Raw genomic sequence first — 25,856 nt, forward strand, 5'->3', positions numbered from 1 at the left:
GTGGGGAAAAAGAAAAAGGAACGTCACAAAGTTGTCGAGAACGCCCACGAGACATTGCCGGAAAATCCAATAAACGACCTAGATCTCCAGAGCCAGAAAGTTCATCTTCTAAGAAGATAAGGCTTTCTAGCAACTCGGTTAAATCTCTCGTGGATAAATGGAGGGCTCAGGGGGTCCCAATGACAGGACGTTTCCAGTTGCCTTCCCACAAACGGGGCGTCGCAAGAAGAGCTTGCCCGGAACGAAGCATGAGCGTGCCCCAAACGAGCTTCAATTATACCGACAAGCAAGGACATCGGAAGAAGCCTAGCCCTATGGCGCTAGGTTGCCATGGAGGCCGTCTGTCTCCGGCGCTGCTCGGGCCACACCCGAATGCACACAAACCCATCCAACAGCCGATGTCATTCTCCACTTCCGAGAGCTCCCGGCAGGAGAGATCAAAGCCGCTGCAATCGAAGGCTTTCAGCACACCAGGCTCCTGGCCGTCGTCTCGGGCCAGCACACCGGGGGGCGATGCTCAGGCCCGGCGGCGCTGCAGCGAGCCTGCCCCTCTCGGTCACCACTGGGCCACGGGCCTGCCGCTGCTGCCGGATCTCTTGGAGCCGCTGTCTCCGATGTCACCGCTGTCACCGCCGTCTCCGCGGTCGGCAGAAACGGGGTCGCCCCACAGCGGCGAGGAGATCCTTCGGCCGTCCTTCGCGGCGAGCTGCTGCCCAGCCCGTGACCCTATCCTGTCAACTCCCCCTCATAGATCGCGTGCGGACCTGCGCGGCGGCCGCCACGCGGACGGGGCTTCGCACGGCAGTCGTCAGCGCCCTGGCCGCGCTGGGGACGCCGGCCACCGGACGAGCCGAGATCGGCCCGGTGACCGCCGGACGAGCGCGACGGACGAGCACAGTCCCAGCGGTGAGCGACGGGGGCCCGCTGAGCCGGGTGGCAGCCGCAGAGGTGGAGATCCTTCGGCGAGTCAGCGAACAAACATGAGTCAAGCTGAGAGTCAGAAGACGAGCTTAGATCTAACGGAAATTCGGCAGACAAACATGGCACGAGCCGAGCGCAAGCGGGCGGGCACAAGTCAAGCCGAAGGTCAGCGAACGAGCGCTGGCCGGCCGGGCAGCGGACAGAAACAGAGAGATTCTCCATTGAATGTTGCCACCACCAGTGGCAATCGATTCCGCGGCGAGTGGACGGGGAAAGGTCACCCGGACATTAAGTGCAGGGACGGAGGCAGGCGGGACAGCGGCCGACCTGATCGAGATCGATCTGGCCCAGAACACCCAGGTGCCGACAAAGTCGCCGGCACGCCTCCGGACACAAATCGGCTTACCAGTCTGCGAGGCGGCAGCGATCGGCCCGACGTTCGGCAGACAGGCGAGGTCCCCGTGTCGACGCGCACGACTGGAAATCGATTCGGCAGCGAGGAGCGCGGAGGCAGCCGGTGCGGCAGGGAGCGCGCGGCCGACCTCCGGCCTGGTGGGGTCAGGAGCGGCGGCGAGCACCCGTGCTGCAGCGACGTCTCCGACGCCGATCAGACGCGCGGGCGGAGTGGAAAACTGGGTCGTTCGCAGTGGAAAGATCTGGATCGAACTCACGCAGAGCGGAAATGCGCAGATGCGTTCTACTCAGAGCGAAGCGGTTCGGATCCATGTCACCCAAAGCGTAACGGTTTGGATCGAAGTCACCCAAAGCGCAACGGTCCCGACCCAACTCACCCAAAGCGGAACGAGTTGGATCAGCCTCACGCGGGTTGGAAAGATTCGGATCGACGTCATCATTCGAAGTGGAGAGATCTTGATCACCCACCTCCAGAGATGAAAGACCCGAATATGTCTAATTTGGAGTGGAAGGATTTAGATCATCCTATCTCTGACTGGAAAGATCTGGATCGCCCTCCTGTAGGGTGGAAGGATCTGGATCGCCCTCACTACGAGCATAAAGACACGGACAGCCTCCACCCTGAGCTTAAACACGAGGAGCGTCTGTGTCCCGGACGCGAGGATGAGGATCGCATCCACCCTGAGCGGAAAGCCTCGGATCTCCCGCATTCTGTGCACAAAGACGCGAGCCGCCACCACCCCCGAAAGACGGACGAGGCTGGATCTCGCCTCAAGCGTTTGAACGGAGATCGCTGCCATGACAAGCGCTTGGATGTCAAGCCCTCTCGCTGCGAGGTGACGGACGCGGCTTCCGTCCGCGGTGGACAGGGTCAGCCGGGCCGGGCCAGCGGCGAGCCGGCGGCCCGCGACCTGAGCATCTTCACGGCCGAGTACCTCTCGGAGCTGCACCAGCTGCAGCGGCGCATCATGACGTCTCGGGACGGCGCCGAGATGAGCCAGGTGCTGGCGCTGATCTGGGACACCGGCCAGGTGGAGCACACCGCGCTCTACTACGACTTCGACCTCTGCGCCCTTGATCAGGGCGTGGTGCGCAAGTTGCAGCGCTGTCTCAGCTGAGGACGTGACGTCACGGGTCAGGATCGGGCCGCGGGCCCCCGGGCTGTAGCAGGGGCGAGATACACAAGGGCAGCGGTGTGTCAGACGATGGCGATGTGTCTCTGCGACGTTGACGTCGGGGGAGTTCTCTTCGACCATAGGAGCTGCGGTGTACACACTCCCGAGGTGGCTATGAGAAGTGGTATGCCGGAGATGCTCAAAGTGGAGCTTTGCTATTACAAGCACGTGCTAATTTTTAATTTAATGAGTGGCGTGCGCGGTGCGCTCTTTTAGGCCCAGCGATGTTCGCAGAGAAGCTGCGTACGTTTGGTACTGTCTTGGAAAGCGCGAGTGGGTGCAGATCCTGGGATAACGAGATCAGATCAGAACCGATTCTTCATGACGGTGAGTGGCGTATTGTGTGGTAATTATATTTAACTGCCATGGAAGCCTTTCACTGATGAAATGCAATGTGTTAAGAATACGCACAGCTAGTGGTGCTTGCTTGTGGTAAAGGGCAGGACATGGGCTGATGTATCAGAGGTGGGGCTCGCTTAGGGTTACAAATTTGTTTTGACAGTTGTGATCTAGCCAGGTTGATTCTAAGTTAAGTTTCAATTCTGTATCTTATTGAGCCATATTTTGGAGCACATTAATGACCTAAAATTTGTTGATTACAGTCCATGACGATCATAATGCAGTGATGTTAGTTACAGTTTTTGCGGGGGAGGTTCTTAAAAATTGAAAAGGCACACTGCGTAACATCCGAAATCGGGCACGCTAGATTTACGATTCTTCCGAGAATAGCAGCGTAAATGAACGCTTTTGGACACGGCCCTCGCATACCGACGATTTTCCGGCAATGAAAAATCGTCAGTCACCAAAGATCCTTTGGCTTGCTCAGACATGTTCTTGTGGCTTTTAGTTGCATCGTTATCAGACGCCTCGAGCGTGCCGCGTGGTTGAATGATTATGCTGGTGTTTTAGCGAAAGAATGGTTTGGCTATTTGGTGCAGGCATAATCCTCAGGGCATGCTAGCAAGCTCGTTCTTGCCGCTGTGACATCGTCGCTGGCTATCTATGTTGGCTGTGAGAATTTTGTACTGCAAAATATACAAGAACTTCTCAGTGTATTCTGCTCTCAGTGTATTCAGTGTATTCTGCCAATGACAAAAATACTGGCCCGTGGTCGTCAATCATGTAGCGAATGAGAGTGGGCTGCTTGTGCCGGATTTGAGCAACGAGCCTGGATCTCATGGTGAACATACCTACGTAATTTGTGTCTAGGGACTGGCAGCCCTTATGCCACAAGAGCGAGGCATTTTACAGTTTGCCGGTGGCATTGCGGGGTGCTTGAGTCGAAAACCTCGCTTGGATTTCAACTGCGACACCGACGGAAGCCAATCTTGCTTATAGTTTTTGCACCGGGTAAGATCATCTCTGGTTACTTGGGGCTCATTTCTTAAGATGGCAGGTTTGAGGCTGAATGTTCCCCAAGGCCCTCAGCGTTGTGATGCGTGCACGTGCAAAGCCACATATGGTCCCTCTTAGAGCCAACAAACACCTGACGAGGACAGGAGAAGTCATAGGCCTACACCTTGTGGACAGGAAAATATTACCGACGATGATATTATTCTGGATGTGATTGTGTTCGCACTCATACCTGAAATATCTCTGACAGTTCCAGAAACTTTGATAACCATTTGAAAGTATTCTGCTGCACCAATACTTAATGCTTTTTTCAGCAAAGTAACCCATTGGTCTCCTCACAAACCATGGAGATCACTGGACCTCAACTTTTGTGCGTGACGAATTATCGTCCAAATCTATCAAGACTAGCAACTCCTCTACTGGGAATTTTAATCGAAGTTCCTATCACAATATTCATCATGGAAAATCAATCGATCTTCAGGGATACACGGAAACCAAAGATTGTCTTTCCCCTGAGGCCTGATCTCTGATGTAGAATCGAGTTTTGTTTACCGAGGTACGACACGTGCTCAAAGGAAGTGTTCCACATTTATCGAGGCGTTCGTGTCTGGCGCTCGTGAGCACGATTTTCGGCCGTCAACTGGCTCTCAATTAATGTTGTGCAAGGTACGAAGACATATGAAACCATGACGCATTGAGAAGCATATCTACTAAACAGATAATTGTGATGTCCGAGCAGACCTTCCCACTTAAAACGCATACCAATGATTATAAAAAGCTTGTTTCATCATATCTCATGCTTGATTCAAGATCTTCAAATGGGAAACATTCCCTTTAACATCTATGTTAAAGGAAATAACCTAGGGGAAAAAGGGGGATGGCCTATAGGTCATCCGTTGTCTTCCCGTTTATCACAGAAAGGATCATATAAGTGGCTGCTAGATTCAGAAGTGCTCTGCGCAGCAAATATATTTTATCAACATAGATCAAATCACGTGATTAACCTCTCAATTGTTTTCCCTTGCCTGAACCAGGGGTGTCAATTTTGGTAAATTATTGGGTAGCCGAACCAAAGGCCTGACAACCTACCCACCCCATTTTGCTCACCGGATTTAGTCCAATTTGTTTTGATCAAACGCAATACAGGTTTTTAATATTTGTATCATTTATAAAAGTACTTAATTTAAGCAATACAAAAGTCATGCGGCTTGAATCCAGGGAGCAGGCACTCGACGCACACGTCTCTTCTGATCGGCACGTGAAGGCCATATTTGGGGCGCCGATAGCGCCCTTGGCACGCATTTTGGTTGTGGTGGACGGGGACGTGGTTAGCCATGAAGGACTTAGGTCATCCCCGTATTCCAGAGCCTTTCACTGTAACCTCACAAACCATTGCGTGTCTTATGGCGCTAGGCATGTGAAGTTTATTGCATCGTTTATCCGCTCAGCTGTTGCGATTCTTTTTTTGTGATGAGAGCAGCTATGGCTTTTTGTTACGGAAGTAGTACGAGACGCCACTACGCAGAAAGACCAAAAAAGATCGGCTTTGTGTTATGGCCACGTTTTACCCACGTTTTTTTGTAGCATTCCAGCCAAAACATTGGGGGGCCAAGCCAACATTGTGGGACCCAACTTAACATCGGGGAACGGGTGGGGCGGGGCCTTAGAAAATGTAAATCGGAACCCGTGGCCTGAACACCCCATGCCAGTGAAAACACTGCCCTTGTTTTGGCTGTTTGAGCGTCTAATAAGTAGGTATTACCGTAGGCAAGCCGTGTCATGTCTTTTGCAGTTGCCATTGAGAAGGTGGACGTTGCTCAATGCTGTCCCATTGTTTCTCTGGCGCACCAGCTGTGCTGTCCCAGCTTCCTGCCCGAGTACCATTAACTAGCATACAGCGGCTTACCGGTCGAGGCAAGAACACACCGAGTCCGCCGCGCTGTGTGGCAGGAGAGAGGCTTCCCACCTCATCAAGTTGAATATCAGAGATTCTTTAGTATGGCTGTCTGAATCTGATGAAGGTCAGAAGTCGAATCGCGTCTTTTGATGGTCATGAGCTTTCAATCGTTGAGAATAACGTTACACTCTAACTGGACTTTATGATGCTGCTCATGCATCGCCATCCCTCATATGTCATCTGAGATATTGCCATAGATCGGATCTTCGCACTTTCGTTGTAAAGGCAATGCTAGGCCCTTCGACCTTAGAATGGGCTGAGCACAACATCTTCTCTGATAATCCATGTCCACCGCGCTGCAGTTTTGCTCCGGTGTTGCCTGAGGTCGCGACACTGAACTCAAGCTGTGAAGTGGCATGATCAGCTGTAATCCCAAAGGCCTGTCTTACCTGGTTACCATGCTGACTTTGTTGTTTGTTGGTTGATTACCTGGTGCATGTTGGTTGGGTCCCTGGCACGTGGTGATTGGTTACCTGGTTGCCATGTTGGGCATGCGGGGTGAACACGTCCAACACATGCATTGTCCACGCATTTTGAGGAGTTGTTAGGGTGTTGTTGGGTTCAGAGTACTTACCACGAAGACATTGCCGCTTGTACCCTTGCCCACACTCAAGTTCTGCCGTCCCAGTTCCTCTGACGACTCTGTCACTGACCTTTCTAGCCAGACAGAACAGCAAAGAAATGTGCGCCGTGTTCCGCAATGCTACGGAAAGTCAGTCCCGGCCAGGCAAGGCCTCTGACCAGCATCCCTGTGGGGCAAGGGCTCTGATCAGCAGCCCTGTGGCCAGCCCGCACTTTAGTCCCGACCAGGCACTGACCAGCAGCCCTGTGGCCAGCCCGCACGTCAGTCCCGGCCGAGCAGGGCCTCTGACCAGCAGCCCTGTAGGGCGGAGGCTATGACCAGCAGCCCTGTAGGGCGGAGGCTCTGACCAGCAGCCCTGTAGGGCGGAGGCTCTGACCAGCAGCCCTGTGGCCAGCCCGCACGTCAGTACCAACCAGGCAGGGCTCTGGCCAGCAGCCCTCTGACCTTTCCTGCTCCGCCAGGCTTATTAGTGAGTACGCTGTGGGACTGGAATTAGAGTGCTGAGTTCCTATGGAATACAAGTCCGGCATCTGTCCGTTAAGCCACGGAACAGGCAGCGCTCCTCAGTGGTTAGCAAAGAAGATCACGAAGGTATGTAATCAAAGTGGGATGGAGACATGTGTCACCACACAAGATCCGTGCTTAACCTTTATGCGTTCAGCGCATACTTTATAAGCCATGAAACATCATGTAGGTAACGGTGGTGGTAGAGTAAAAGGACCTATGATGTATGCCATTCCTCTAAACCTTAACGTAAAAACCTCGCGTGCAACGTGCACAGATTCCCTACCCCTGAAAAGCACTTGTTTTCGGGATGGCTTTACTTTGGAATGACACGCAAGCGTGTGTCGTTGACACTGCAAAGGATACCGACCGGCGAATAGCCGGTGTCCGTGCTGTGCCTTCTGACAAAGTGCATGTAAGTGTCGAAAGGATAAATAAATGCAGTGACCTATTGCGAAGTGCATACCAGTTGTTGCGCTGCATTGGCCTATTGGACAATGTAGTTTTTTTATTGCGCACTAATAATAGTTTTCTCTAAGCTAAACACGTGCCCGGGTGGCCGGTTGGATACCCTTCGCTCAAGTGGGGGATAATTTGCCCCCCTGAGATCTCAGGAACTAGGAGAGCTAGAGGCACCAAATTCACAGGGTGTGTCAACATGCACCCGAACTCACATTGATCAAAGGTTGAGGTTCTCGTGTCATAACCTACGAGTCAAATAAGGTCAAACAGGTCAAATTTTAGGTTGGTATCCAAAGAGCCCTAGAACCCAGATAACGGTTCAAAAAAAAAATATATCACAAGCTTATCTAAGGTTAGTGACTTCGTTTGACCTTTTCAAGGTCATGGCGACCAAAATCATGCGAAACCGATTTGAGTAATGCATTTGGATAACCGACAAAGATAACGCTATGCAACATGTTCCTAAAACAAAATGTTAAACTGGGTCATTCTAGGTCAGTAACCTATTCTGACCTTTAATAATGTGTAATGCGGCTCCCGTTATCAATAAATTCAAAATAAGTACCAGGAACTATCCCGTACAGCAAGCGCTAGAGTAATAAAACAGGTTTTTTAACCTTGGTCTGACCTTCATACCTGACCTTACATCAATTAAATTTGTTAATTCAATTGTTGTGTTGTCAACGAAAACATCTTAACATGCATGGCTTCGTCTTACGCTCCGTTGTCTGATCAGACTAAGCTATGCCTAGAAGTTGCCCTCGCAGAAACCATGATCTGACTTTGACCCGGCATAGGTCAGCGACCTTACAAGTTATATCAAAATTTCTGATGTTAAACGATTTCCTGTTTCATTGTTTACAGCTGTGCAAAGTTTGGCGCGGCTATGCCGCGCCAAATTTTGACTTTCGGAAACCACTTCGGAGCACCTGGGGGGAGGGGGGGGTCAAATTGGCCTGCCCCAAAACGTTTTCCAGAATGGTTTCCGAACGGCGCGATGTAGCTGCGCCAAAATTTGCATGGCTGTAGAAAATTAAATAATGAATCGTTTGATATCAAGACTTTAGATGTACACTGTAAGATCATTGACCTACGTCATGTCAAAGTCAGGCCATGAATTCCGCGAATTCAATTTCTAGGAAATCGTTCAATCAGATGTAACAGCGGAGTGTTAAACTAAACCGTACATCTCTGGGATACTTTCCTAGGCAACACAACAATCGAATGAACAAATGTCATTGACCTAGGGCCAGTTTTGAAGGTCAGACCAAGGTCAAAGCCAATCTGTTATATTACTCTACGGCTTGCTGCATGGGGTAGCTTCTGATGCTCATTTCAAATTTACTGATAACAAGGACCACATTACACGTTTTCACGGACTTCTCAAAGGCAACAAAGGTCACTGTCCTACACTGACCCAAGTCAACATTTTGTTATTAGGAACATACCACCTATCGTAATTGTTGTCGTTTATTCAAAAGCAAAACTCAAGCAGTCCTGTATCATGTTGGCCACAATGACCTTCAAAAGGCCAAACAAGGTCAATGACCTCAAAGAAGTATGTGACCTTTTGCTTCGAACAGGTATCTAAGTTTTAGGGTACTTTGGATACCAACCTGAAACTTGATCTTTTTTACCTTATTTGACCCGAAAGTCATAATCTAGAAATCTTAAACTTAGACATAAGGACTTCAAGTGTAGACCAACACACCCTGTAAATTTGGTGTTTCTAGTTCTTTTAGTTCCTGAAATCTCAGGGGGTTAAATTGACCCCACTTTAGCAAGGGGTATCCAACCGGCCACCCGGGCGAGTGTTAACAGAATAAAAGGACAAATGACAGGATGTGAAACGCTGACGCCGGTTGGCGTTTGATTTTCGACACGGTGCACATTCCTTACGTAGCGGTTCTATAAAACTTAAAGCATTGCCTTGAAGATTTCTAGGAGCTTGGTCCCCAGCACCATCGGAGATACATGTAGCGTTGTTCTCGCTGGTTTGAAGGTGATCGAAACATTCTTTGACATGGACAAAGATGACTAGATGACGAAAAACCATTTTTGACCCATCTTACAGTAAGCGCTTCATGAAGAGAAATAACAGCAAAAAATGGATGTTCCTAACCTTGGAACCGTGAAGGGTCGCCTGATGCAACATAATCTATGATAGCTGCTGTATATAGCTCATACTGGTGGCACGGATCTAGTGATAACTACTTCGCACGACTAAACCTGCTTGGGCCGAGGTTGACCGAACGTATTTGCAACATTGTCCTCTGTGATCATGCAAATATGCAACAGGACATGTTTACTATTTGTGGGTCCTTTTCATCAACCGCAATCATCTACGTACTTCCTTTGAATGGCCTCCGGAGGGCCATGACTGAAATGATCTTAAGTATTCAAGAAAACGTGGACCAAAAAACATCAGTATTGCTTTGTTGTACAATCAATGCCGGTGCAAAACGTTTCGCGTTTTTTTCCTGCGCGCAATGGGATTGGATGGAGTCGGGCTGGGCCGGTTAACGCAGCCAGACAATTTTTTATCTGCATAAAAAGCGCAATCTCCGGCTACAGGATAGCTCCTGATAGCTGTCCACCGCTCCAGACAATAAGCCCAGCACGCTAGATCCCAGCACGTGCCGGCACAGGTGGGCACTATACGAGATTGCGCCGTGCTACCACACAGCCTGTGCAACATCACGACGACCTGCCGCTTGTACGGTCTCACGGCGTTGGGGCGCGCTCGTCGGACATGAGTCATTAGCGCTTGTCGCAGCAGGCGTGACGCGGCTGGGCAAGGCCACCCGTTGGCTAGCGGCGACTTCGGTCTGCCATTGTCCATCGTGTCAGCATGCACTGCTTACGAAGCATGCTGCAGGTATTTGAGCTGCCAGTTAAACTTAACAGACGCGGTATGTGACCTTGCCTGGTAGCGCTTACTGATAATGCAAATTCTTGAAAATAACACCGCTAGGGCGCGGGTAATACCGCTTATTTGAGTGTCGCTGAAACATAGGCGCTGTAAAGGCTGCATTCTGTTTGCCACATTACATCATCCGGTTTGGCGTCAGAAGGAGTCTGGTATGTAGCTTTGCTCTCATAATCGAAATTATCTCCATATAACTCCGTCTAGAGCACTGTTGGTGAGTACGAAAAGCTGCGAGCGTTCTAAAACCATGTTTTTCATTATGTCGCGTTCGGTTCGCTTCTTGCTGTTTCCTGTATCTGTGCTACAGGGTTCCTGACTACGCCACGGCGTCACTGCCTCTTCCACATGACGTCGTTCAAGCCACCGTCTCTTTCCACCTGCTGGAGCAAATCTTGTCAGCAATGGCCATTTAAATTAGCTCCAATTCGCAACTTGTTTTGAAAACGCGTGCTTCTATGATGGCGCCATTTCAAACTTCTCACTTGGAAGTCAATTCTGCGATGCTCTCTAAATCTCAGTCATTGTCACCAGGCACATTATAAGAGATCGTTTCACTTGGTGCGCCTGGTTTTGTTTCAGCTTAAAACGCTTGCTCACACCACGTTCTTCATCGGAGCGTGCATCTGCGAATCATGAATTGCATGGCGTCATTAAACGGTCCATGTTAACATGTGCCCGGACGGCCGGTTCGGTACCCTTCGTTCGGGTCCGTCTGTCCGAGGTGCGTCTGTCACCGAGACCTAAAAAAATCAACAGACCTCGATGCACCAAACTCACAGGGTGTCTTAACCTGCACCTGAACGCATTCATATAAAAATATCAGATTCCCAGATCACGACTTTTTGGCCAAAGAAGGTAAAACAAAAACAAAGCTCAACTCCAAATTGGTATCCAAAGTGTCCCAGACCTTTTCATGCAACCGCCGTAAAGCCAGGTACTTGTTCTAAGAGCAAAAAGTCACTTCTGCTCATTTAAGTTCAGTGAACTCGTTTGACGTTTAGAAGGTCATGGCGACCAAAATCGGACAAGACTGCTTTGATTGTGGCATTTGAATAAGCGTCAAGGATTACGCTATGCGACATACTCCTAAGCTCAAAATGCCTACCTGGGTCATTTTATTTCATTGACCTTTTTGACATTTAAGAAGCCTACAAAAGATGTGTTATGCGATTCCTGTCATAAAAAAATGCAAGATGAGCGCCAGAGAATACCCCCACACAGCAAGATCTTGAGTAAAAGGCAGGCTGCCTTTGGCCTTGGTATGTTCTTTTTGACTAACCCTGGTTCAATAAAGATTTGTTACATTTATGCCGTTGACTAAAGCACTATGTCAGAGATATATGGCTTCATCTAACACACTGTTGTTGCATCAGAATTTTAAAATTCGCTTTCGCTGAAATAATGACCTGACCTTGACCGACCATAAGTCAGTGACCTTACAAGATACATTTAAGTTCTTAAAACCAAACAACTTTCTATTTAAGGTTCACAGCTATGCAGAGTTTCGCGCGGCCACGCCGCGCTGTTCATAAATCATTTAGGAAAAATATTTGGGGGATGGGTCAAACTGACCCCCGAGCTCGTGTCAAAAGGGTCCCTTCTGCAAGCTTCTGTCACTTGAGCTGCACTGCGGAAAGAAAATATGCTTTAAGGGTGACCGATAATCTGAGCTGAAAATCTCTTTTCCGCAGAAAACAGGCGCCATTGATGTCTGCTTTGTCATGTGAAATCACAGAAGCACTTCGTGGATTTCGGAGTATCGATATTTTGGTCAACCCCTCTTGGACATGCGGTCTAGTGAAAACGACTAAAATAATGCGAGGCACACAAGCACGCACGCACACACGCACGCACGCACGCACGCACGCACGCACGCACGCACGCACGCACGCACGCACGCACGCACGCACGCACGCACTCACGCACGCACGCACACACACACACACACACACACACACACACACACACACACACACACACACACACACACACACACACACACACACACAGGTAGCTGACTACAAACTATCAAATTCTGCTTAGGTCAAGTGTTGCCGCGTGGCGTGGGTAACTGCAACTGCATGGGCCGACGATTTACGGCTAGGCCGATCGTGCATAGTGCACGCACAGCTTTCATTACAGCACGTGCGTCGCGTGCTTGCGTTCCTGCCACCCTAAGACGATGCCCACCGTGTTATGCAATGGTCTCGGAGCCGTTACCGATGCATGCAGGGTGCCCTCGGCGTGAAGGTCGCGCATTGTTCGGCACCGATCGCAATCGTGATATTACATCCGCTTAAAAGTGATTACATCCGCCTCGATAGAGCTTCCGAAAGTTGGGTCTATTCCGCACCCGCACGCACAGCGCCCTGCTGTCTCCTGGCATGCTGATCGCGTGACTGCAACGTGTTTGATTCTCTGACGTGTAAGCGATGCCGAAAACATCATGCGAGATGCTCGAAAACTGTGACTAATGCACGCAGTATTTCATCGGTTGCACATATCATAACCGTGATATTGCACTGAACCTAACTTTTATCGCACTCAACCTGGCCCTTGGCCACTTCAAGCCAACGCAGGCGGGATGACACAGGCATATAATTTTGAATGGCTGAGATCTTCCAGGGTCTGCATGAATATGTGTACACAAAGCTGCATGCACATATCGTTTATTGTTTAACAAAATATTCCTTCTCCCAGAACCAAAGATAGCAACATACATTCACATACACGCACATCATAACATTCAAATATATACAAACACGCACACGAAAGTACTTTGGTTTGATCTTTGGTTCAATATCATAAATATATACATCCTGTGTTTGATCCTATATATGTGTATGTATAAAATTCAGTGATATAATTTCCTAACATTTGTTTCCTTTCAATTACACCCATCTTAAACATCCCTGACCAAACCCTACGAGCGCGGCTCATTCAAGCTACATGATCAGCCTCAGACATAAGGATGGGATATGGACCGATTCCCTCTCGTGGCGGAGTTTCACACTCCGGGCCTACTCCGGCAACCAGGTGTTGACCTGACTAGCCAAGCCAGGCCGTTGGACGCCGTGTCCGCGTGACGCCGACACATTCCGTCCCCACGGGTCAGAGTGCGCCGTCCAGATGGTCACGAGCCTGGTGGCAGCTGGACCGAGCGCGGCCGGCCGGGGCGACAAGGGCACAGCGGCGGGACCGGACGAGCCGCACGGTCACCAGGCTGACAGGTAACGACCACCAAGACACGTCGCGCGGTGTACGTGACAGGCTCGACCTTCACTTCACGTTCGGTTTTGCCAAAGCTCGGGCCGCGGGCCAGGGCAGGCAAAACGGAGTCCAAGAGCCTGTCTGACGGCAGACTGCAGGCCTCGCACCTGAGACATGTCGTAACAGAGTCCCTGACCGGCCTCACCGTCGCCGCAGCCGAGCGCAGCGCCCGCAGACTCCGCTCCCCTACAGGATCGGCGGTAGAAAGGTGCCGCCTTCGTCGTGCACGGGCTCGATTGAGGGCGGCCCGGTGCGGGCGGCGCGCTCGCCCTCCTCGGCCGGCCGCGGCTCGCGCTCGGCCGACTCGGTCGCGCTCGGCGCCGTCTCGCGCTCGACGGACTCGGGCTCGACGCTGCTGCGCCGGCCGTCCTGCCGGCTGGCGCGCGCGCCGAGCACCGGCGCCGCGCCCACCTCCTCCACGGCCGAGGCCGACGCCAGCTCTCGCGCTGGCTTGCGGCCGCGGTAGATCTTGTAGATGCTGAACGCGGCCTCATCGGCGGCGGTCACGGTCGGCGCCGGCGGCTGCGGTAGCGCGCCGACACGGCCGCTGAGGAACGGGTGCCGCACGGCCTCCTCCGGCGTCAGGCGCCGTGCCGGGTCCCAGCTGGGGGCGGCAGAAGCAGGGTCAGGGGTGGGCGGCGACATCACTGTCAACTGCCGGTCGAGCCCCATTCTGAGTACGAAGGAAGGTTTCGAGACAGTCATAATATGACAAGCCAATATGAAAAAATCCGCCTTCATCTTCCAAACACCCAAAATGGATTCAAGTGATAATGACTAGTGATACATTTCCTTCGGTTCGACTCCGTGGCTTCGACTGCATGCCTCGACTCAGCGTGACTCACGTGAGGCATTTCTCTATGAAGTCGACGAACACGGGGTCGGTGGTCTTGAGTGCCGCCGCCAGCGGACGGCTCGCCGGCCGCCGCCGCCGACCCTTCGTGTTGGTGATGGTGCGGGGGTTACCCCGCGAGTCTGCCAGGTCAAGGAACGCCACGTCAAGTCACCGACTCGACCGGATCTGAACGAAAAATATCACGTTACATGCATGTCTACTATGTATCATGTGACGGGACGAGCATCGCCGTAATCCTTTTTTTTGTTAAATGGCTGGGTAAGCCGTTGTCTTTATCAACCAGTGGTGTGTCGGCCTATATCTGAGGCGGCCTGAGGTCTGCGACCCTATGTCTCAGGCAGTCTGAGGTTTGCAACCCTATGTCTCAGGCAGTCTGAGGTCTGCGACCCTATGTCTCAGGCAGTCTGAGGTTTGTGACCCTATGTCTGAGGCAGTCTGAAGTCTGTGACCCTATGTCTCAGGCAGTCTGAGGTCGGCGACCCTATGTCTGATGCGGCCAGGGGTCTGCAGCCCCATGTCTGAACCGATGTGAGGTCTGTGGCCCCTTGATATTACTTCTTCTACTATGGTGCAGTGTATTTGGCTCCGCACCGGTAAGGCAGCCGACGTTTCGCAAATATATGACGGAAAGGATCCACCGCGAGTCTGAGAGTCACCATTCTGCAGTGATCATCGGCCCAGCGAGATTTTGTTGGCTGCAGGGGTGTCACTTTCTAAAATCGATCGGGGGGGGGGGGGGGGACAGAGACGGAGCCAGTACATTTGACCTAACCTGACTAGATGTCTTGATTACTCTACGGACTTCGGCCAGTTTAAATTTCATCCCCGATATCAGACTTTAAAAAATATTTGGTCGATCGCAAAATTGCTTCCACACTGAAGAATCACGTCCCATACTGAAGCCGACAGCAAGCTGCATTTTGTAAGAAATCTTAGATTGGTGCGTTATCTGAATTGAAAATACTGGTGACTCGAGCAGCCGTGAATAAGAGGAGCAGGTGTCGTTTTCAGTTTAGGGATGGTGGCCCGAGGCCCAAGAGAAGGCGGCTTGATGTCGAAAAGCGTGACCTGACTAGTACAGGCGAGAAGCCATGAACAATCTCTCGTACGCTGCCAGGATATACCAACATAATGCATGAAACTGTGCTGCACAACCTTCGCAAAAGACATGATCATTGGAACAACATAACGGGTAAAGGCTGGTGACTGTACCGTTACCAGAGTGACTGTCTGCAGCGGCAGAGTGACTGTCTGTCTGCACCAGCGCTTCTACACGTGCTAGAAGTCTTGTAAGCAAGACGACCATGAAACTTAGTGTTCCGGCGTTATGTGTTGCGAGTTTTCATGTTACACTATCGACTTTCAGTTTAACAGGATGTTATAGTTAAACGACCACATTAATAAACATCCGTTATATTGTTCGGAAAATAGAACAATATTACCCCAATGTCACCTTAACTCTGAGGCCCACGGGCCAAAATGTGATGATTCCGATTCCCCGACACCATTTTTGTGATGCAACCAAGTGGAAGATATCACACGGAACAAAACTTTAAACCGTTCCGTTCAGCAGTGTACTGCAACCCGTCCCAATAGCTCGGTTCGTTAGAGCGACTGCCTTCCGATTCATCCACCAGTGGCGGGGTGGGTTCGAGTCGCTTCAGGGCGTTCGCTATGTAAGCTTGACTGAGATAGTTTGCGGCCGTTGGCAGCGACCGTGCTGACGCTCAATTGACGTCATAGACCAGGGTGGACCGCGCCGAGTATTGCGGTGCGTCAAACTCTGGCAGTAAAATTATGTCGTTGACCCGGAATTTTACGATCGAGTGGTGGGGTCAGGGCTCACGCAACACGCAGTGCTTAGTGTGGGCAGCCACCCAGGATATGCATTCAATCAAAAGGTTTGGACTAAATCTTATAAAATGAAAGGCGGCCTCCGTCATAACGCACTACAATGTCACACACGGCATGGCTACTAAGACAGCAGTCTTATCCCAGACACGGAGTGCAGTGTCTCTACCTTATGCTACCCAGTGGTGTAAACGTAATGCTCCTAAGATATCCATTCTTTTCGAGCAAACGTATATCCGGAACATTGAGTGAGGTCTGCTGGTCGCGTCGTAAAATCTTGGGTATGCAATACAACAGCATCAGGTTTGCTAGGAAAGGATAGAAAAAATCCATAACAGCCTTTCTGCAAAACTACCGTAAATACAGGGTGGTCCAGGTAAAAGTTGGCCCAAGTCTCACTTAACGGTGACTGGTGTGTTTCTCGCATAATCAAGACTGCAGGGGCATTCAAATGACCACGTAATGGCAAAACATGAAAGCAAACAATGACAGTCATCAGTCATCTCGCAATCGTCAAATGGTGACCGTACAAGAGGTGCTTGGAGGACGACAACGAAGATCCTGCTTTTGTTGTTGCTTGGAGATCCTGCTGACACCAACTCACAACGCTGGATCGCTTCCGCTCTGATATCCATCTGGGCGGCCCTGGGGCCATTTCAAGGAACTGGTTTGGGCAAGAAGGGACTTCAGCGAGACTGATGATACTGCGTACGGCACGGGCGTCACTAGATTTGTTGGCGGAGCATTTCCATGGAATGCTCGTCGGCGTAAGACTGCCGAGGAACGACTGCGCACTCGGCTGACCTGCCGTCAGTGGACTTACGCTGTGAGGTCACTTGAAGAACTCCGTCCGCGTGAACAAGCTAGCGGACCTTCACTAGTGCTCAAGGCCGCCTTCAGACTGTAGGTAGGACTCATCACCGTCGACAACATCGACAGGACAGCATGCCTACCAGCACCAGCTTGAGCCGCTTGCTCATCATAGACTGCCAGAGGGCCATCAGGTTTTATCATCAGGAGTCATCAGGCCAGAGGGCTTAAGCGTCCTTTGCAGTCACCGTATAACGGGTGTTGACTCTCTGACTGAGAATATCGCTGTTCGCGTTTGGCCATTGATCTGACAGTCAAATGCCACCGCGGTTGTCATTGTGCGACAAATACACTTGCAAATATCGAGGAAAGCATAAGTCAACTGTTATCTGGGCCACTCTGAGCTTAAAAACACCGCATATTGCTGTCTATTTTTCGTCCTGATCACTCTTGTCTCATGGAAAACGTGTTATCCCTCGCAGACTAGCTTAACATGCGAGGAAGCTATCATGATAAGCGCAGTAGGTACCGAAAGTATACTACTTGGTATAAAATGAGCGTGATATCAATTGTGATCTGTTTAGGTACCTGCTGTACCAACAGGTTAGAAAACGTTGCTGCATTTCATTGGCTCAGCGCTCCCTTTCGACCATATGCATTGGGGAGGTAGCTGAGAAGAGCACTAAGGGATGCCAAGTCAGCATAGGAGGGCTCAGGTTCCCCGAAAGTACACAAAGTGCTGCCCCTGATTAGCTGGAAATGTGCAGTGGCGAAACCATGATTGTAAGGTATTGCGAAAATACTGGGCGTCTCCGGCAATGCTCACGGTAGCAACTGACGCACCAAGCAGTGTTGATGGTTGCCAGCGCTGCTGAAAGCGTCGAGTATTTTGACACTACATACCAATCATTGTTTGATCTCCCCATTTCACCAGCACCTCTCAGCATGCTGCTGCTCGGTTAATTTGAGCAGGCGAACATCTGACGTAAAACGGATCAGGAGCTTAAAGTCCCTTTCACTTGGAGGAAAATAAGACGTCACATGGAAAATGTTTGGTTGTAATGGCTACCAGAATGCTTTCCACCTTCATTATTCAAATACTGACTTACATTTCGCCAGCCATCAGGCTCGTCATGAAAAAACTCGACTTCATACGAGTAGAGATAGATAATGCAATGAAACCTGAACCCAATCGCATTGCCGGAGGATGGCTTAGCAACGCCAAAACTACACGCTTAGTCCGGCGACGCTCGAGACGGCGGGGTCCTGCTAAAGATGACTGGAGTCGCATTGACGAAACACTTAAGGGCGGGGTTTGAAGACGTGGAAGGAGCTTCGAAGCGAGGCGAACCAATTTGCCTTGGTTTTAATGATGTTGGGTACCTAACGGATTCGAAGGACAAGCGAGCTCGCAATAATGGATTCGCCGAATGACAGCGTTTCCTCGATAACGGTTTAATGGAGCGGATGAACTTGAAGGGTCAGAAAAAGCGAAAACCTGAACCTAAAACGATACTGGGAATAGTAATTAGCCAAAGGAAAAGGGATGTAAAAACACAGGAAGCGATCGAACGGACTGAAGTCTTTGGAAGTCAGATATTCGGTATAAGTAGTTTTCCCGGGCCGAGGATGTAGATTTTAATCCAACCTTTTTCCTTGATTATTTTGCATCATAAGCGGAACAAAGAGACATGCATGTGAGAACGAATACCACGAACCGTTGTCAGTAAAGTAATGCGACACTGACAGTTCCAGGCGCACGCTTCCTGCTATCGAATGGAACGTGCCCTTATCCCTTCACGCCGCCACAAATGTCAGAGGGCCCTGACATTTGACACCGGACCACCTTGACTTCACTGACTAAGTGGCAGGACTAGAAACGAAAGAGTTCTTGACTTAGAGACCAGCAGTCGGAAATTACGGAGAGCTTGCATCTGGCGATGTGTTGATCCAATTCATGGTTGGTCACGATGTGTACTGACGCTTTGCACTGAACAGGCGATGCTGCACGTAAGTCGGCTGCGACTTAGTTCTGGTCGTTGAAGATGCCAGTACGAACTATTCCGGACAAACGAAATAAGCAAGCAGGAATACAGATTTTCAACCTCAGCTAAGTGCCGATTTGTTTGCACCATTACGGTGCATTAATCCTCAGACCAGTGGGATACCTCGATCAATTTTCTTTACTAGGAATGGGTAAAGCACCTAATATATGCTCAAGCCAAATGCAACTTTGGTTATTTTTGAAGGCCTGATCTTTGCAAACCAATCAAAGTCACACATGATTCCCGCCCAATTGGTGATTCTCCAACCAAACACGAAAGCAGGCGACACTCCGCGTAGGTTGCCTAAAGAACGCGACTGGCGCCGAACCACGTGAGCCCTGACGGCGTGCCCACTGCAGGAGCCCGCTCGGCTGGCGGTGGGCGCGGCCTCACCGAAGAAGAGCCGCCTTCGTGAGGCGTGCATGGTGAGCTCCTCGGACGGCAGATCCAGCACCTCCATGATGCAGGCCAGCTGCTCCACCTCGTTCTCGCCCGGGAACAGTGGAAAGCCGGTGTGCAGCTCGGCCAGGATGCAGCCTGGGGGCGTGGCCCGGTCAGTAGGATTCATCCTGAGGGCACGGCCAGGTTAGCGGGATACAGCCTGAGGGCGCAGCCGGGTCGGCATGGCGGCTGACCGGTGGCAAGGGTTCAGCCACCGCCGACGACTCGCCGTCTAGAGGTGGACGACCGAATCCAGGTCGGGCTGTCGGACTGGACACCGCCCAAGAGGCGCCGCTCGTTTGGAGCGGTGGAACGCTGACAGTTGTGCGATACTTTGCTCTAGCAATTTAGCAGGCATTTCCTGGTAAAACATATGAACTGAAACAGAACGTGCCATCTCTGTTCTTCCCAGGACAATGGTGAATTCAAGACAATCGGTGGAAGGCTCAACTTTGCGGTAAATGGGATGGGATTGTAATATTTCAATTCATCTATTTCATCGCAACCTCATTTTCCAGAGAAGTCAGAATGTCAGGCAAAGGATGTTGAAAGTTGTGAAACTCATATATCGAATACTGCTATCAAACCAGTGATATAGATATCAATGGGGATATTAGTGTATCTATGGTATCATGCCCATGGTACGACAGTCACCGTAGAAATCTGATTCATAATATAATATGTAATACTCTAAGACCACAAATTGTGATCTTAAATATATATGTGATATAAAATATACATATCTATGTGATATAAATATATGTGATATTAAATACCTACATCACGTGTAAGTCAACTTAAGCATTGAAAGTTTGCATCAGTTTCAGATTGTCGTGGGTTCACATAGCTCAGGACAGTTAACCGATTCAGTTTTAATTGTCATACTCATTGCAAAAAGTGCTGGAACTCCTGTGATCCTCACATTTTTTTGCTAGTTTGTCTGGATTAGGGGGGGGGGGCAAGTTATTCTGAAAGCCACACGTCAAAAAGATGAACGCTGTCTGTCAATACACAGCAATATGCTACATGTAGATATACAGTGAGAATTAGACCACGGCATATCTGAAAGGGTATGCCTCTATGTCATAAGTAAGATGCATTGCGCGCTGACATGGGACCTGAAATCTCGTGCAGCTCCGGTGAGCAGAGAGCAGGCGGCGGCGATCGCCGAGCCGATACGGCGTGCATCAGGACCGGCCGTGCAGCCGGCGCCGGCCACTCCATCGATCTTACTCGCTGTCCGGCCCCGACCCTCCGTACACGGAGATCCGACCGGATTCTGAGCGGCCTGACACAGCTCGGTCCGCCGGCCCACGGGCGCCGATCTGACCGGTATCTGCGGCGACCGGCGCGGCCCGCTCTGCTGGCGCGCGCGGCCGGATTTGACATTCGCTTTCGCGACGCGCGGCTCGAAGATTCGGAGCAGCCTGGCGCCCTTTCAGCGGGCACATAGTGTGACGGGGCCGCTGCCGAGCAGGTCGTGACCTCGGGCCAGAGCGGCGTCCTCGGGTCAGGACCACGTCGATCGCCAACGCCTGCGGTTGTGGCCGCGATACCGCCCACGGCGCGTCGTCACAAGTCGGCTCCGGTATTGACCGTGGTTCGATCCGCGCCTCCGGCAATTAAGCGCAGACAGATCGAGGCCAGCCGCGATCTTCCGCCAGCGGATCGGTCTTTGCCGACTATGGTCAAACTGGTGGGCGCGTGCCAGTGATGATCGCCGCGAAGTAAAATGATTGCTCCGTTTAATGGAATCATCGTGGGAGGGAAAGGAATATGCGCTACTGCGACGATTGATATCACCCTGGTGCTCTGATTTCCTCACAAGTGTGCTGTTTCGAAACATTAGCACCCCTATTTCATTGCAAGATATAGGATCCGCAGTCCTGGATCGCAAGACACATAGCGACATGATTGGCAACATCGGTGCCACTGCTGGTGTTATCAGGAAGTGAGGCAGGCAGGTCGGCTGATTTGTGCAGTAGTGGTCGGTTGCAGGCCAGCCCGTGCCTCTCACCCAAGCTCCACATGTCGATGGCCGTGCCGTACTGCAGGCCCAAGATGACCTCGGGTGAGCGGTAGAAGCGCGATTGGATGTACGTGTACACCCGCTGGTGGGTGTAGCACGAGCTGCCGAAGTCAATGATCTTGATGCTGGACGAGCTGCGTGACTTGAGAAGGACGTTTTCCTGAAATGGCAGACAGCGTTACGGTGGGAAAGGATGTTATCCCCCTCCAGTTTTGAATGCTGTTAAAGAGGCAATACTTATATATCATCCATGAAAGCAAGGTGATAAGAGGAGCGCATGAGATATATCACAACGGGCATCAATTCAAATTTCACGCGTTTGTAATAATCGCCGTTATGTATACATAAACAAAATGACAAAATAAAGTTGGTAGAGAACGAAGCCATCTAATATCCTATTTTGTGACCAGGATATCTTATTGCGTATCTTGACCGCATCTTCAAGCATGGTTGTGCGAAATGTGTTTACTGGACACCTGTCACTTGAATGGAAGTTTGGCAAACGATGCAATGTAAGCAATGCTGGCTGGTTTCAGTAGATTTTCTCACTGGTTTGAGATCGCAGTGAATGATGCCCTCCTTGTACAGCAGTCTCAGGCACTGGATCATGGACGAGGCGAACTTGCGGATGAGCGACATCGAGACGCCCTGGTAGTTGTTCTTCTTGATCAGCTCAAACAAGTTCAGTCTGCAGCAGGCGCCAATGCAGAATGTCAGGGACGGCTCGCCATCCCTGGACCTCAGTCCACTTGATGGTATTCCGCGGGTGGAAAATATCACTGCATGCCGCCATTTGTTGCTCTTGGTAATCCAGTCTCAAACGATCTACTTACCGCGACAGCCAGAGAGTGATTTATGGTAAAAGTGGCCGATATGTACGTGCAAAGCTGCTGTCTCATGCCCTCATAGACACGACAATGCTCGTCGAGTTGTAATGCTAATAAAGAAAAGAGAACACTATAGGTGCAAGACGTTTTAGTCTACTGTTAAACAACAGCGTAACTCACCCCATCAGCTGGAAGGTCACGCACAGATGGTTGCGAAAGTAAAAGTAGTCCAGCATGTGAATGATGTTGTAGCTGCCGTCCTTGTCTCGACGGCGGAGGTGGTCAAGGATTTTTACCTCCATGAGAGCTTGTTGGTGGAACCTCTTCTTGTTCCTGTGAGTGCGACAAAGAGGTCAGTCTGGTAAACAATCAAGCAGGCCATTGACGCATTTGTGGGCTTTTTCTACTGGAACTGATCCCCGGTTTTAGCTTGATCCATCCAGGCAGTAGCACAACATGTATAAGCAGTCTTTTTCTGCTTGAGGAGGAACGAAACCAATTATTCTCGCAGACACTGACACCGTTTGCGATTGTTTGCGAAGGATCTGTCATGAAGATGTCCGTGAATTGCATGACTGTCCAGCTTAAGAAGCCTCACGTGCTGAAACTATGTTCCTATGCAAGTGTTGATTAAGTCACCTTGCCACTATATTACCCGACGCCACGTTGTAAACGCTGGATGCTACTCCGCCATGCCCCTAGCCACCATCTATTCCAGAGCATTGTCTGTTGGTGGACAACGTGTAAATACCGGGAGCGCGCTGACCCGAAGAGCCGGCGACAGTTCAGCGCGCGCGTGTAGATAAATGGGCCATTCTCGCTAAGCTTCTCAGCTTCCTGAGAGAGCGCGAGGCTCCGTTGCAGGAGACAGCTAACGGGCAGTGCTGGAGGCATGTGCTGATGGAACTCGGCGGTGGAGCCTGTATTGATCGTAGTCTGGTTGCTGTAGTCAGTAGGGATGAGTGCATGATTGAGGGCTACCGGTCAGACCGCAGCAGCGCCTAACTCATGTACAGGTCAGGGTCAGTTTTAGCCCTCCCTTTCTGGGCTGCGGTCTCTAAGCTAGCAGAGCCCGAAGAAACCAGCCACATTCTTTCAAGTAATATCCATACAAACCAAGGCTGCGCAAATTGCGTAAGCTTTCTCACTGAACTGACAGGCAAAACAACAACAAAATGTGGGTGTCGCAGTGTGTTATACTGTCCACCCCAGTGCCCGCTTACGCCAGTTAACGAGCAAGCTTGCTAACACTTGCCAACACTTGCTAACACTAACTAACAAGCTTGTACACAAAAATAAATCCGGCTGTTGTATTAGTGTGCATGGTTCAGAAATAGTATAAACATGTTATCATCTTAACACAACATGACAGTGGGTCAGGTCAGAATCAAAAGCGCGAAGGCCAATTGTTTGTGGAGGAAATCAGGACACACGATGAAACGTAATACATTTGTATAACTAGACCGAGGACTGCGCAGAACACTCGGAGAGGTACGAGCGCTCGTCAGCTGCTCATGAATTTAAATGGGATCATCGCTACATTGCTTTCCGAACAGCCGACATTGCCTCTAGTCCTCGCCTCTGGTGCCTAACCTTGAAGTGAAATTTTGTGTCCACAGCAATTCCCGTGCTTATTCGACAGGACGAACCAATTCCAGCTAAGTGTTTTGCACGCGGATGTCCTCCTTAATCCCGCTCGTCCGGGAATAGAAGCTTCTCAATCAATCGTGTCGAATTGATGGGCGAAACATCCATTGCATAATGACCGGGTAAAAATGATACACCCTTGGTGCTAGTGATATTATGGAGGTGCATTTTGTCTCAGCACATCCCGCCTGATGCGGTACTGCGTGTGCCAGAGGATGAATTCAAGGATTAGGTGGTAGGTCAGTATGTCCACCTATAACTTGCGTTCGAATCGTTTAAGTCACTGCTAAGTTGTTTCGAGATAAGGCATATGATCAACCTCAGAAGGCCTTATCATTTGAGGAGAGCCTTAGAACTTAGTGGTGGAATGTATGGGTTTACGAAAGCCTTACCTGTTGGCATATGTAATTATACGTACAAAATAAGCGTCAGTTGACTTCACGGGGCCCAGCCGTACTAGTGAAAGGGACTGTTCCATATTTGTATGTGGGTTTGAACTGAAGGAGTCATTCTCACGATCATTCCCTGCACGTCACAGGCATGCCTCTTGGAAAACATTAATTTCCTCGCGTTTCTGAGCTAGCCGCGCGCGAAACAGCGTTAACTATGTCGCGTCCCCGAAGTTGGGGCCACCCAGAGGTGCATGACGTCATATGAGCGTCAAACAAAGACTGCCTCCTCAATACAGTGGGTCTGACAGCGACTCTGCCGTCATGAAAATTTGACATTACGCAATCAAGCGATGATGTCTTGAGGGGCATATTTATGTGTACTAAATAGGTGGGATTCCATTATCCGGAGCTATGGATTGAAGTCTCTGACACTTCAAAACATACCAATAGCTACAAGTGGTCCTTTTCCATCATAACTGGTACTTGCCTCAATATCGTCAAGTGTCGAAAATTCCCTTCGTCTATATGGAAACAGTTTAAATTATTGACTCATAAAAGTCTCACATGGCCTGCGAGCTTATCGTCCAGAACCAGATTATTCTTTATCCCTTCTGGTGTGGGATCAGTAGACAATGTTTCTGAGGGACGGCATCAAAGCGATGCCGCTAACATCACAAAAGTGATGCCGGCGTGTGTAACATTGTCCAATTTTCACCTCGGCACAATTATTTGTAATTTAATTTCCAAAAATACTGCGAATAATTTGTGTTGTTGCCATGCACGGTACAAAAATATGCAAAGACACCACCATCTGAAAAGCACCTTGAACTAAAAAGGGAAGCTTTCGTTCCGAAGTATCGAAGTATATAGTATCTGCTGCTTGTATCGTCCCTGGCTGCCAGTACCTGATGATCTTGATGGCCACCTGAGTGTTCGTCTTGTGATCAAGAGCACGGATGACCTGGCCGAAGCTCCCGCGGCCGATGACCTCCAGGATTTCGTACCGGTATGCGATGTGATCGTGCGGCACCTGCAGCAACGGCACACGGTTATTCGCAGCCCCAGTGGACGCCAAGAGTGGCTGCTACCCCTGACTCTGGACCTACCTCCTGAGGCGTGAGTCACCGGCGCCCGCCAGCGGACGGCTCTCTGAGAGCAGGACGACCGGCCTGCTCTGATGAGCTGCGTACCACCGCCACCACGTGCGACACGTCACATAACGGGAACGGATGGCGACCGTGCCACCGACGCTGCCGGCCATTGCCTCAAATATTCATCATCTGGCTGGCTGGAGGCCGCGAGGCCCAGTTCAGCCCGTCCCTGGCAGACGGGTTTTCACTTGAGCTCTGTTCTTCATAAACCAGTGAAAGCCCCTTCCTTGCACTGCGAG

At 50.5% G+C, this 25,856-nt stretch overlaps 2 protein-coding genes across 2 annotated transcripts in view; one reads left to right on the forward strand and one right to left on the reverse strand.

The window, feature by feature from the left end:
• Window positions 1-1,040: 1,040 nt before the first annotated feature.
• LOC119103000 (uncharacterized) lies at window positions 1,041-2,453 on the forward strand. The gene is made up of 2 exons (XM_037226449.1): window positions 1,041-1,086; window positions 1,900-2,453. The coding sequence occupies exons 1-2, from the start codon at window positions 1,041-1,043 to the stop codon at window positions 2,451-2,453; spliced, it is 600 nt and encodes a 199-aa protein (XP_037082344.1).
• An 11,529-nt stretch (window positions 2,454-13,982) lies between these two features.
• LOC119103001 (dual specificity tyrosine-phosphorylation-regulated kinase 4) overlaps window positions 13,983-25,856 on the reverse strand; it is a gene marked incomplete at its 3' end in the record, with an annotated part of 54,291 nt that continues 42,417 nt past the window's right edge. Inside the window, exons 11-16 of the mRNA XM_037226450.1 lie at window positions 22,608-22,760; window positions 22,150-22,288; window positions 21,589-21,760; window positions 19,524-19,667; window positions 14,414-14,543; window positions 13,983-14,172 (exon numbers count right to left, since the gene is read on the reverse strand). Of these exons, the coding sequence (XP_037082345.1) occupies window positions 13,983-14,172; window positions 14,414-14,543; window positions 19,524-19,667; window positions 21,589-21,760; window positions 22,150-22,288; window positions 22,608-22,760 (928 nt within the window). The remainder of the gene's footprint in view (window positions 14,173-14,413; window positions 14,544-19,523; window positions 19,668-21,588; window positions 21,761-22,149; window positions 22,289-22,607; window positions 22,761-25,856) is intronic.

Source organism: Pollicipes pollicipes, unplaced genomic scaffold, assembly GCF_011947565.3.
Source record: "Pollicipes pollicipes isolate AB1234 unplaced genomic scaffold, Ppol_2.1 Scaffold_5724;HRSCAF=6776_pilon_pilon_pilon, whole genome shotgun sequence".
In the NCBI taxonomy this organism is placed as follows: Eukaryota; Metazoa; Arthropoda; class Thecostraca; order Pollicipedomorpha; family Pollicipedidae; genus Pollicipes; species Pollicipes pollicipes.

Bases quoted from the DNA above. Each gene is read 5' to 3' on its own strand.
- LOC119103000 (XM_037226449.1), top strand. From the start codon at position 1,041: ATGGCACGAGCCGAGCGCAAGCGGGCGGGCACAAGTCAAGCCGAAG. The intron at 1,087-1,899 runs GTCAGCGAACGA...GCCCTCCTGTAG, and splicing joins GGGCACAAGTCAAGCCGAAG to GGTGGAAGGATCTGGATCGC.